The sequence below is a fragment of the Sebastes umbrosus genome, chromosome 10, assembly GCF_015220745.1.
Source record: "Sebastes umbrosus isolate fSebUmb1 chromosome 10, fSebUmb1.pri, whole genome shotgun sequence".
Lineage (NCBI taxonomy): Eukaryota > Metazoa > Chordata > Actinopteri > Perciformes > Sebastidae > Sebastes > Sebastes umbrosus.
Window position 1 is genome coordinate 27,576,404 of NC_051278.1, and position 13,741 is coordinate 27,590,144.

The window sequence follows — 13,741 nt, forward strand, 5'->3', positions numbered from 1 at the left end:
ACACGGGTCCCCCTCCTCGTCATGTGTGTTTGTACTAGTGTTTGAACTGAATATGGTTCACCTGGGGGTCCGAATAAGGAAAGTCCATTCCCTCTTTTTTTTTTTTTAAGATTTCTGTCATGCGATTTGAGAAATAGCATAAGGATGGCAGAAAACTGTAGAGAAAAGTAAAAATGTAAATATCAGTTTCCATATGTGTTGTTTGGTCATGTAACTATGTGCACACTACCTTTTCAATTCACAACTGTATATTCGTAATAAAGACAGGGATATTAACGAGGGCACCTTTGTAAAAGGTAATTAGAGATATTCAGGTTTGTTTTTTATTTCATCACTCCAAACAAAATATTGTAGTCTTAAGTACAACATGATGCTCACTGTACTTGAATAACTTATCAATAAATATTGTAAATTTAAAATCATTCTCCGCTTTCCTGATTATAAGTCACCACGAGTCTCTAAAGTTAGAACTTATCCTAAGGATAAGGAAATGGTTCCCAACTAGGGGGTCCTAGGTTAAATCTGGGGGATCACAAGACGGAACACAGAAAATATATATATACATTTGTTACACAAATGATGATGATATTGACATTTATTTTCTGACTTTTCTTAATATTTGCCATTTTCTATTGTAATGCTGGCTACTAACATCTAAAAAAATCCTTCAAATGACACAATCTAAGAAGATCAAACTAGTCACAGCTCATCACCACAATTAGGCCATAACTTCTAATGGTCTCAAGTAGAAATTAATCTGTTTCAAGGGGTCACAAGCCCCCCCAAAAAGGTTGGGAACCAGTACACTGTCCTAAAGGTCTACAACAATAGATAGATAGATAGTTAGGTAGATAGATCGATAGATAGATCCCTGAAGGGAAATTGAGGTGTTACAGCAGCACTTTACATGCATCACAAAAACGTGCATCACTCACACACAAACAACACAAGGTAAGTACAAAAACACTATCTTTAGATGATAGATAGTAACTTTATTGATCCCAAGGGAAATTCCAGCATCACAGTTCCATAGTGCAAAACATGTTAGTAAAAAGGCAGTAAAAAAGTTAGTAGTGCAAAGTACAACTATTAAAAAAGTGAATATAGTGCAGAAGAGACTGTTAAAAGTGAATATAGTGCAGGGTAACAGCTGTGATACAGGGATATTAAAAAAAGTGAATATAGTGCAGAAGAGACTGTTAAGAATGAGTATAGTGCAGGGTAACTCCAGTAGCTTAGTCTATGAAAGTGCAGTTTATGGTGAATAAACAGGATTAATGCTGATAGGAATACATCATAATCATTATATTTATATTACTTTATATTTCATACATTTATAGAGTACAATGGTAATACAAAAAGCTCTTTCCAGTGTGCTGTGTTGTTGTGTGTTGTGTTGTTTAGTGCTGAACAGCTCCATCTACTGGCAACATAACAACAGTACACCCGTGACGTCACTTGCTAAGCGACCTGGAGCTGCTCAGACAAACAGTAGAAGTAACGTGATCATATTAAACCCCGAAAATGGTGAAGTCGGGTAAACTTCGCTCTGGGACCGGGTCCAAACTCAAACGGTGGAAGAAAGGACATAGCAGCGACTCCAACCCGCAGACGAGTCGTTATCGGCAGGCTGCTAAAAGCCGCTTCTTCAGCCGACCCTCCGGTAAGCCTCCCGGTGACGGTACACGTGGGTCTGTGGCTAGTGCTAACATGAGCTAACATCAGCAAGCGTCAGCCATTTAACCTGCTAACAACTCAAGCTAACTTCATATGCTGCGTCATCACATGTGCACCAGCTAAGACAATAAAGTTGGAAAACACAACTCTCATCTGAAATAACGTGTCAGTCAGTTTACTCTTCACTTTTTACATGATAACTGCTGTTTGTGGCTGAAAGAGACACATGGTTTAACTGTGTGTCCATAAATGGAGATAACTGTTAATTATTGTTGATGTAATATGCGACAATAATAGCAAATAAGCATTCGGCCAGACACACATACTGTAGTTGTGTTGGCTGTGTACTCCAGCACATTACACTTTAAACGTTTAGGATCACTCTGAAGTTAAAGTTTGGACTTTCAGATGTAATTTGATTGTGTTTTTACATCCACAAAATTGGATGAACAGTGTTTGGATTACAGCTCTATCTATACATGGTCCCCCAATTTCAGGGTACCAAAAACAATTGTCATATTGGGTTTCAAATCCATTGCAGTTAATGACTGCTGGAAGTAAATAACCCATAAACATCATCAGATCCTTGGTACCCTTCCTGGTGATGCTCTGCCAGCCCTGTCTTGCACCAAGATTCAATTCATCCTTGTTTTGAGGGCTTGTTGCCTTCAGTCTGATCCTCAGCAAATTAAATACTTAAAATTAAATCCAAGGCACTCTTCTGGCAAAAAAATATAAAAAGCCATTATTTAATTGGCTATTTCATGATGAAATGCTAAAAACAGAGTGTGAAGACCCTGAAGAATTCTGTTTGTGCCACTTCGCGTGGGTTGTTACCCAATCTTATATGTACCAGCATTGTTTTTAGCATTTCATCATGAAATAGCCAATTGAATAAAGGTTTTTTATATTTTTTGCCATACATTTTTTATGAACCTTTGTGTACCCCACCAAAGAGCACCTTCAACACACTGATTTGAACTTCCGAGCACTCTGGACTTTTTCCTTTTTTTGAGTTAAATACTTAGTTGGATCAGGGTTATGTGCAGACCTAAAAATGTTTTGTTTACTTTGGCTGTATGTTTATGATTATTATTCATCTGCACTGTCTTAAAATGTGGGGGCTAAATATAAAAGAGGTGTGTACATGTAGAAACCCTGTCACGCCCTAGGATGGCCTCCATCTGCATTATGGGGACGTCAGCTTAATGTAATGGTGTGCCTCTCCATCTTATTCCCCCCCCCCCCACAGAAAAGAGCGATCTAACAGTTGATGCTCTTAAGCTACACAATGATCTGCAGGCGGGTCCGCTGGAGCTCGGCGGCCGTAAAGATGCCCGTATGGAAGAGGAGCCAGATGAGGCGTTTTCGGAAAGGACCGCGGGTACCTTCCTCAGCGGCCTGTCGGACTGCTCCAACCTGACCTTCAGAAAGGTGCAGCGCTACTGGGAGTCCAATTCAGCTGCTCACAAAGAGGTAGGCATTACACTGAAGGTCATTTATTCACAACACCCCATGAGTAAAGGTTTTATTCTGGTGATTTGTAATACTCGCTAACCTCTGGTTTTGATGTAGTGAAAAGCTAAAAATGTATGACATTTCTAGGAGTAAATGAGAGGATACCAACACCACTAACAAATATATACTTGTGAATCCAAGACGCTGAGTTTTCCTGTAGCTGTAACATTGTCCGCTGATGTGCCTCACAGATCTGTGCAGTGTTGGCAGCTGTTACTGAGGTGATCCGTGGTCAAGGAGGGAAGGAGACTGAAACAGAGTACTATGCTGCTTTAGTGAGTGCTGCCTTTTAAGTTTACTAAGACATTAACAAATAACTTGTGGTGTGTTGAAAGGTGACGGTGAACCTTGGTGTTGTGTCTGAAAATGCAGCATGTCTGTGCTTTTTGTAGATGACCACCCTGGAGGTCGTGGATACAGCAGAGTCTCAGGCTGCAGTGGCGTACCTCCTCAACCTCGTCATGAAACGGTTGGACTCTAACAACTTTTTGTCGCCAAAACAAAACTTCCATTCATGTCAAGACTAATTCAACACTACTTGAAATGTTTCTCATCTAAATGGAGTCTCTTGTGTCCCCCAGGGTTCCTACTCCAGTGCTCATCTCTAAGTTCTCGGACACCACCAAGGCTCTGATGGACGTCATGTCTAAACAGGCCACGTCTGAGACTGCCTCTGCTCTTAGATGGGTGAGTGGATTTGTCCCTTTTTGTCTTTTTATTGTTCACTGTTGAAAATGACAGCACATTGAGATGGAGTTTGTCATTTTTGCATCTGTAGATCCTGTCATGCCTGGCCACTCTGTTGAGGAAGCAAGATGCATCTGTCTGGACTTACCCAACTACTCTTCAGGCTTACCACGGTCTTCTCAGCTTCACAGTGCACAGCAAGCCTAAGGTCCGTCTCCCCAGCCTGTTAGTTACTGCCTCAGAAGGATTACGTGTTGAACGAGATGCTTGTTGAAATCGTAGAATTTTTATTTTCATGTCCATTTTTCCTCTCAGGTCCGTAAAGCAGCGCAGCAAGGCGTTTGCTCCATTCTCAGAGGCAGTGACTTCCTGTTTACAGATAATGCCCCGACCCATCACCCTGCTGCAGCGACCACAGCCAAGTTCTGCATGAAAGAAATGGAACAGGCAGGAGGTAAGACAACTATTTAGTTTTTTCTAACTGTCGGAAGGTAACTAGTTCATGATTTTGTGGTTGTGCAGCAAATTAATGTTTATTTGTTTACCCCCTCAGGCAGCAAAGAGGACACCACCACTCTTCATGTGCTGGGTCTTCTGAAGGAGCTGATGGGGACGTTTCCTCTGGGAGCCGTCAAGTCCTGCTGTGAGACTCTGCTGCGAGTGATGACACTCAGCCACGTGGTGAGAGCACAGAAACATTCAGAGGTGCAGCCCGACATTCTTTGCTCATCTACATAAATGTGTTTTTTAACATATCTACTGTGTTTCATGTGTTGTAGCTTGTGACGGCGAGTGCCATGCAGGCCTTTCATCGGCTATTCAGCATGAAGCCGAATGCTTCAAGCCTCTCACCAGAGCTCAACGCACAGATCATCACGGTGAGAGAATACAAACGCAAAGAATGCGCTACAGTCATAACGCAAAATGTGGTATTCAAAGCTAATATGCCGTTTCTGATCCTCAGGCTCTGTATGACTACCTGCCCAGTGAGAACGACCTGCAGCCTCTGCTGGCTTGGCTCGCTGTCATGGAGAAAGCACACGTTCACTTGGCGGGGTAATAAGCTGTGTTTTCTCACAACAGCTTCTCAAATCCTTTCTCGTAATCATGTATTTGTGTGTTTTCTGGTCGGATTAGCCAGCCGTTTGTGGATCAACAGTTTTTCTGTCTTTGTGTAGTTTGCAGAGTTCTCTGAGTTTGGGTCACCTGCCTCGCCTCTTCTCTGCTGCCATGTCCTGCCTGTTGTCGCCTCATGTGCAGGTGGTTTCTGCAGCCACCAATACACTAAAGGTAAGGACATAGGCTTCCTCTGAACTCACATACCATGCACTACATACCCAATATGGGTGCCATTGTTCAACATACTTTTGTGTGAATAAACAGTAGGATGTATCTTTTCGGACGCACTGAGCAGTAATTTATGTCGCTACTTCCTGAGAGCCTCCTTGCCGTTTGGGGATGTGTAAAAGTGTGAACTAATGTAAAATATATATTACGCCTAGCAAAGTGAAATCTTATACTTACTCTTAAATTGAAGCATTATTGACATTACAGATCTGTCCGTCAACGTCTGTTATGAACGTCGTTGTCACTACCGCATTGCATTGTGGGATATTTATGCTACCGTAGTGTGCAGCGTTGCATACTGTAATATTTCACCGGAAATGGTATGTACTGTTGGTTTCATACTAAGGTTTCGGAAGTACTAAAATATCTCACATAGTGTTTTAGCATACTAAATAGCATGTTAGTATGGAGTTTCGGATGCAACCATTATCTTCAGGACATCCACATTGAGTATAGATAAAGATGCTTAAGTTTGTCTAGACTCACTAGGCTCAGGGTGTTTCTGGATTGTAATTTAATATTTAAAGATACATTCCAGACAGGGAAGACAAAACCAGTAAATCCTAACTGGCTTAAGTCAGTTAATGGTTTTCTTTTTTTTCTTTTTATAGTGTATACAGGGTCCTGATTGATGATATAATTATGTCTGTTTCAGACTTTGTTGACTGAATGTGTTGCCCCTCGCATGGAGGAAATGGGTGGGATTGCTGCCACAGCCTCTTCAGGGAACCCCGCCTATGTCTGCAAAATGTTTCGGTAAGCTCCCTAACTGTTAGCTAGTCTCAGTCTTTTATTTGTAGAGACTACATGTAATGATAATTGTGGCCGTGTGTGTGTGTTTCAGTATCGTAGAAGAAGGATTGTCCTATCGCTTCCATGCCTCCTGGCCATTCGTGCTGCAGATCCTGGGTTGCTTCTATCGAGCTGCAGGGAAACAAGCTCACCCCGTCATGACTAAGGTATAGCCACAACACTTTGTTGGTCACTATGTGAGTAGAAAGAGATACAAGTTTGCCTGAGTCTTTGTGTTGTGTCCTTGACAGTCCCTGCAGTCTCTGGCAGACCTGCGCGCCACTCCTCAGTTTCCCTTCAGTGGTGAGTTAGACCTGGCTGTAGGAGGAGCTGTAGAGAGCATGGGGCCTGAAGTTGTGCTGGGTGCTGTGCCTCTCAACATCACCGGCTACGAGTAAGTGCAAATAACATGGACACGCACGCAAGCACGCTGTGGAGCGGTCTTCTTGTCATTATAGTGGTTTTACTGATGTTTTTTTTTCACCAGTGATGATCTGGAGTTCCCACGCAGCTGGCTGGTGCCGGTCATACGGGATCACGTGAAGAACACTCACCTTGGTTTCTTTGCTTCTTATTTCCTCCCTCTGGCCTCCACACTCAAGCAGAGAGGTAAATATATGTGTGATGCTCTGCTTCAGGGTCGGGCGACTGCGATGCTGGGTTTATTTTTGTGTGTATTAACTGATGACTCTGTTTTTGTGTTGTAGCTGGAGAATTGGAGCAAGCCGGACAGAAACTTGAGTCCAAAGTCTACCAGACATTACAGACACAGGTAGCTCGACACTGACGCTGACTTTGATGTATTCAGAGTAAAGAGTTCCAGTGAACGAGTTGTTAAGAAGTACATGTCTGTACTTTTTCTTTCAGATTTGGACCATGCTTCCTGGTTTCTGTACATGTCCCGTGGACCTGTTAGCCTCCTTCAAAGGCATTGCCCGCATGCTCGGTATGGCTATTAATGAACGGCCAGACCTGAGGCTCACAGTGTGCCAGGCTCTACGCACCATCGTCAACAAGAGCTGCTCCACTGGTAGGAAGTGTTCACAGAGAGAGACAACACATAACAACTACTGCAGCTACTCACTCTGGAATGAAAAACCTTTTGTGTCTGCCTTATCTCTGCAGAGGAAGAAAAAGCTGAAGTGGGCCGCTTCTCCAAGAACTTCCTGCCCATCCTTTTCAACGTGTATGGCCAGCAGCCTGCAGCTGGAGAGTCCGCCACCTACAGGATGGCTGTTCTAGACACCATCAAGGTCTACCTAACTGTCACCGAAACACAGGTCAGTCAAGTTCTGCTGCACAATGTTCTCATGTGTTGCAGTGATGAATTTAACTTATTATAAGTAGGGATGTCACAATACCAGAAATTTAGTAGTCGATACCAATACCAGTAAAATTCCACGATTCTCGATACCAATTCAATACCACGGTAAAAAAAACAATAAACCAATAAATCCCATGTTCTTCAACATACTCTCCTTTATTACTGTTTGCATGCTGTTTTTTTGTTAGGAAGTTAAACCGGTCATAATTCCCTCTCTATTATCTATTTAATATTGCTGTGTAAACAACTGGATTTATTCAAGTTTCTCACCAAAAACTACATTTTACAAGATTACATTTGAACACATCATAATAACGCTAGAATTTACCTTTGCCCAATAATATTTTTTTTACTGAATAGAGCCTGAATGCATCATAAATCAATGGCACCTCCCGTGTTGAAATCGGCAGGACGAGAGCTAGTTAATGTAAGCTGTTAGCAGCCACTGAGCTATATAGTCCTGCATGGAGCTAACAGCTAACGTTAACTAGTTCTTGTCCTGCCAATTTCTGCTGAAAAAATAGGATGCGTTCCCTGGATGCATCGATAGTGAGTTTTCTGCGTACCAAACACACTTTCTATCGTCCCTGGGACGACAGGATGCTGTTAGTCTCAAGCCGTGACGGTACCTGTGGTATCAGGTTTTCAGAATTTTGGTGTTGACTTGGTACCGAAGTATCGGTTCTTGTGACATCCTTAACTATAAGCCATTACTGTGATCTGATTAAACACTTTCAAGTGTGCCAGAGGTGGAGGGCTGTCTGTTCTGTCATGGGCCATATTTCTTGTGCTGGTGTATCACTAATGAAAACACTCCTCCTCAGATGGTCTGCACCTTCCTGCAAAAAGCCACAGACACACTGAGCAGCACCGACACCACTGAGTTCACACGGTAGGACATGAATATGGATCTATTGCTATAGAATAGTCAGTTTATTATATATTTTTTAGAATAGGGTAATTATCAGTATACTTACTCTTCCATCTCTACCTCTCAGGCTGTCAATGATGGACCTTGTAGTTGCCATGGCTCCCTCCGTCGATGAGGTCACTATGACTAAAACCTTTGAGCTGATTAGGCCTTATTTGGAGGTAAGGTATACACACTGTGCTTAACGGCATGTCCAGTTTTAATTAAAAGCTTTTGAACCTAAATCTATTTCCATTTTTGTTTCCAGACCAAAGAGCAGGGCATGCAGAAGAAGGCGTACCGTGTGCTGGAGGAGATGTGCGGAGGAGAGAGAGACGAGTGCAGATCGTTTGTCGTGGCTAATTTTGAGACGCTCAAAGTCATGCTGCTCGACACTCTGAAAATGGCCTCCTCACCAGCGAAGAGGGTGAGACTGCCGTGTAGAGAGAAATAAAATAAAGCCAACAATAGGATGGATTGTATATCTTTATTTACGGTTCTGTCTGATTGTTTGTGTTGCTCTTTCTCAGCCGAGACTCAAGTGTCTGATCCACATCGTGAAAAGGCTCAATGAGGAACACAAAGACTTCATCACAGCGCTGCTGCCAGAGGTACAAACACAAATACGTGCTTTCAAACAAGCAAACACACAGAGAGTACTGATATTTATCATTTTCATGAGGTTTTTTGTCTCTGTCAGGTGATCATATGCACCAAGGAGGTGTCTGTCGGAGCGCGTAAGAATGCCTACACTCTACTGGTGGAAATAGGAAACGCCTTTGTCCGCTTCTGTGGGAATACTAAAGGTAACGCAGCTGTCTTCCTTTATATTGTGTATGTGTGGATGCAAGTTTCTCATTTTGATGATTTGGTTTAAAATACTAACTGAGTATCTGTCTGTGATCCAGACGCCATGGAGGAGTATTTGGTGTTGGTGTACGCAGGACTCACAGGATCCGTCACCATGATCACCTGTACAGTGTTGGCGCTAACTCGACTGGTGTTTGAGTATAAAGGTAAGCCCGCTGACTTTCAGCTATTTGCTGTTTTAAATGTTTATATTTGTGGACTGGTTTCAGTCTGGTGCCTTCTCTTCCCCCAGACGCTATAGAGGTGAACGTTATGGAGCAGCTGCTGCACAACATCTGTCTGCTGCTGTCGTCTCGTACCAGAGAGATAGTCAAAGCTGGCTTAAGCTTCATCAAGGTCATCCTCTTCATCATGGACCCCAAGACGCTGGCATCGCATGCCACTGTCATGGTAGGCATTGACTTTATAGATAGTCTACTATAAGAGAAGGCTGTGTGCCCTCATTGAATACAGGTTTGACTCTCCGTGTTGTGTCCAGATGGAGGGAGTTGGGAGCATTAAAGATGACGTGAGGAGGCACTTCAGAACCAAACTGAAGAACATCTTCACTAAGTTCATCAGAAAGTTTGGGTAAGTGTTGGCTTTCTTTCTTTCTTTTTATTTTTTAAGATACTACATCAACTGGGCACCATTCAGCTAACTTGTGGATCTGAGGAAGACTTGGCAGTGTGTAATAATGTACGTCAAAACATTTCAATTTTGACTGATTTTTACTCGTTTTTTTTTTTTCAAAACAGGTAAATAATTTCAGATTGGTTCGGTAATTCCGTTTCTTTGGCATTTCCACAGCAGTGTTAGTAAATCACTATTACTTCAACAAAGAACCAGCAAAATGACTGTATTTGTATGTAATCAGGCTCTGTAAGTGCTTGGGATGTGGACATATGGAGCCGGGATAACAAATGTCTCACTTTATTCTAAGAATTGAACAGAGTTGAATGCTTCCTGTGCTGTGTTTGAGTGGGAACTGGTGTTTGATCATCAGGGATGCATCTGATTTATTCTTTTTTGTTTGAATAATATCCGTTTGTCTGCTACCAGTGAACCAAAACAGTCTTGATGTAAACACGACTGATCAAAGCCAGAAATTATTAGAAGATGTTAACACATGATGAGTGTGCTAGCATTGTCATAGTTAACATTAACAAAGGGGTGCTTTGTTTAATAACGGCACCAGCTGGTTGTGAACACAGCTGACTCCTCTTAAACTGATTGTTTTGGAATAGAGATCATACACTCAGACGCTACTTGCATGCTGCCAGTTCTGCACCGCATGTCTTGATGTCTCCTTTGGGAAATGTATAACACAATTAGATCACTTCTATATGTTAGTGTCATGTACTGTCTGTATTTTTGTGCATGTGTCTCATTATCTGCTGTGTTTCCAGTTTTGAGCTGGTGAAGAGCATGCTGCCCGCAGAACACCACAAGGTGCTCGCTAACATCCGCAAGGCCGATGCTCGTACCAAGAGGAAGAGACAGGCCTCAGAGCAGCAGGACGACTCCGACAGCGAAGCGGAGGAACCTAAAGCAAAGAACCAAAGGTAGACCTCTGTTCCCCCACTCAAAGTCCTGCCTTCCCTTTACATTTACCCATTTTTGATATTAATATCCTTTCTGTCCTCTCTAGTATCGAGGACATCCTTGCCGAGTCGGACAGTGATATGTCAGAGGACGAAGGAAAGGCTCGTAATGCTCAGAAGAAAGCAGGCAAACCTAAGAAAGCCCGGGCCTGGCTCAAAGAAGGAGAGGAAGATGACCCACTCAACTTCCTGGATGCCAAGGTTTCCCAGAGAGTGCTAGGTAACAGGCTTTGTTTTTGACAGTAGCTGTGAGCCTGCATTTTGACTTGTCAAGACAAAAAACAGCTTACTACATCTCTGTTTTTGTTTCTCAGCCACCAACCCAGGCCTGAAAAAGAGCGCCACGGTCGAGCACGGCTTCAAGGTGACGTCAGACGGACGGCTGATCATCAGAGAGGACGACGAGGAGGATGCAAAAGACAAAGGTAGGAGGAATCCTGTAGTTCATCCAACTGTCTTGTACATTGCTCTATGTCTGAACAGGTGGTGACAATAACCCATTACTTGTCCCACAGATGAGGGAGAGATGAAAGATATCCTAGAAGAGGCTGGAGTCAAGAGCGTGAGTACTTGTGACACAGTAATGATGTAGCTGTAGAGACATTTTTCTTGCTGTTTTTCATTTATCATCTGTTTATTTTTAATCCCCTTTAGAAAAAGACACAGAAAAGGAAGTTCGGAGATGACAACTTTGATGATGACATGGACATTGAACCCCACCTAAAATATAAAGGTAGGACTGGTACCAGACATCCTCAGTGATAAATCAGCCCGTGCATAAAGCTTGGGTCATAAACCAGATTTTGGGATTACATTAACTGTTTACATTTAGGCTTGTTCTGGACGTGACAAATTGTGATTTAGACTAAGCAGTGCATTTTTGTCTTCTCAGCTGGAGGCTCAGGCATCCACAGACCCCTGGGAGGACGGGAAGACATGGGGTCGGACTACAAATCAAAGGTGAGTCCCACAGCATGCAGAAACACAATCTGCAGGAGTTGTGAAGAGCAGGGCTGGAGGCAGAGCGGTCTGAGGAGGAGCAGGAAGTGGGAGGAGCCTGGCTTGATCAGACCGTATAAATGTGGGATTCAGGTCAGGTGTGAGTCCTACTGCACGGACCTGCAGCAGAACCCGGGGCTCTCCTCTGGCAGCAATTGTTTGTCTGTGTGGAAATAATTGATTGAGCCAGCCTCACCTGCCCTACCACCTGTTTCAAGTCTTCATTAAAGCTGCAGTGTGTAGAAATGGAGCAAAAATATGATTTAAAAAAAGTTATTTTTATAAAACGGTCACTATAGTAGACAGTAGTGCATCACCAGGCGGAGCACAGCCAATAGGAACGCTCTCTCTCTCTGAAATGACCTGTGATTGGTCAAAGTCTCCCGTCACGTGCTAGATTTCTTAAAGCCTGAAAACAGAGCCATGAGGAGGTGCAGAAGTTTAGTTCTCTCTCAGAACACTTGAATTACAATATGCTGAAAGATTATTATGGAATTTTTGCCCAATGATGCCAAAAACATTCTGCCTACTGAAGCTTTAAATCACAATTGAAATGGATCTCCTTGTGTCTCATTGTGCCTGACTGCATATCTATGGTGTTAATCACAGCACCTGGAATCAGCATACCCCCATGCAGACCTGATCAGTGAAAGTTCTTCAGCAGGAGTTGTTGGTTAGAAACTTTAATTCTGAGTGTCTCTTCTTTCATCCTCCATCTCTCAGAAAGGAAAAGGAGATGTGAAGAAAAAAGGAAAACATGATCCTTACGCTTACATCCCTCTGAGGAAGGCCCAGCTCAATCGCAGGTACAATGTCATTTGCCGAATTTCATAAACTTCTCTCACAAAGAACTGATTTCTGTCGGACGCTAACATGTTTTATTCTGGGTGTGTTCACAGGAAGCGTGCCAAACTGCAGGGCCAGTTCCAGGGCATGGTGAGAGGAGCCCAGAAGGGGGCGCTGTCTGGAAAGAAGATGCAGAAGAAAAAGAGGAAAGCCTGAAGAACATAATACTCAATATTACTCAATGGACTTTAACTTTGTGTGATGGTGTGTTCATAAGCATACTAAAATGTCGACATACACCTTGGATGTGCGTGTATGTCTGTGTGCGTTTCTGACAGACTGTCATTGAAGGTGAAACCAGTTTGTTTTTAAACTGTTCCATCTGTCAAAGTTGCTCTGATCGACGTCCTACAGCTTTGAGGGCCTTTGGCTGTCAAACTGTTATCTGTTTAAGCGTCAGATAAAACTCCCCCTTTTGGTTAACAGAAATGTATTTATGTGTGAACATTGTCTAGATACGTAGACGGACAATAAGACTGGTTTGGGAAGAGTAAAACCTTTGTTATTGTGTTATTTGGTCACTTGAGGGCGCTGTAGACCTCCGGCTTATTAACAGTGAACATGAGTGTTCATGAATGCATTTAAGATGATTTAAATATAAATTTAAAGCTGCTTTTGTGCTGAAAATATAAAACAGTATTTTCATTCATTTTCCTTTTCAGAAACCCAGTTATTGAGTTTTTCATGGGACGGTGTGCCCTCAGGGCAGCTCCTTAAAGACATAGAGAGTGAATCTGTAGGTTGCTGTTGTGCAGGGTGAGTGAACATACCATGAGCCTCGTGTGATTCATTTCCCCAGATGGATTGCAGCAAAATGAGTCATGTAGCGCCATTCTAATCACACTCTGTGTGTCTGAGCTCTGTGTGTCCTGGACTGATTCAGGACATTCTCAGACCAGGCATCATCAGCACTGCGGTTAAATGTATAGAAGTGGCTTCAGAAAGTATTCGGACCACTTTTTGCTAACTTTGTGTTATCTATTTTATTTATTATGTTTATTTACTACACAATAACCCATAATGACAAGGTGAAAACAGTTTTAGAAATTTGGTTTGAATATGTTCCAAACTAAGTGCCCTGCAGGACTACTGCACAAAAAAAGTGACAAAAAGAGTTATCAGAGCAGCGATGTGTTCCAGAAATATGACTTTGAATGGACCCAAAAGCAATTAAAAATCTTAGAATTT

The 13,741-nt window shown here is 42.6% G+C and overlaps 1 protein-coding gene across 1 annotated transcript; it reads left to right on the plus strand.

Annotated features, from left to right (window-relative positions):
• Positions 1-1,446: 1,446 nt before the first annotated feature.
• On the plus strand, positions 1,447-13,202 carry rrp12 (ribosomal RNA processing 12 homolog). The gene is made up of 34 exons (XM_037781934.1): positions 1,447-1,663; positions 2,930-3,153; positions 3,387-3,470; positions 3,588-3,664; positions 3,777-3,882; positions 3,974-4,090; positions 4,198-4,336; positions 4,436-4,563; positions 4,662-4,760; positions 4,847-4,938; positions 5,061-5,172; positions 5,885-5,985; positions 6,074-6,188; positions 6,273-6,415; positions 6,509-6,630; positions 6,729-6,793; positions 6,889-7,051; positions 7,147-7,301; positions 8,170-8,237; positions 8,344-8,437; positions 8,524-8,682; positions 8,786-8,866; positions 8,956-9,061; positions 9,164-9,271; positions 9,358-9,515; positions 9,604-9,695; positions 10,514-10,669; positions 10,756-10,928; positions 11,023-11,133; positions 11,224-11,270; positions 11,363-11,441; positions 11,601-11,668; positions 12,431-12,513; positions 12,607-13,202. Exons 1-34 carry the CDS (start codon positions 1,525-1,527, stop codon positions 12,707-12,709), a joined length of 3,867 nt encoding a protein of 1,288 aa, XP_037637862.1. The 5' UTR covers positions 1,447-1,524; the 3' UTR covers positions 12,710-13,202.
• Positions 13,203-13,741: the final 539 nt, after the last annotated feature.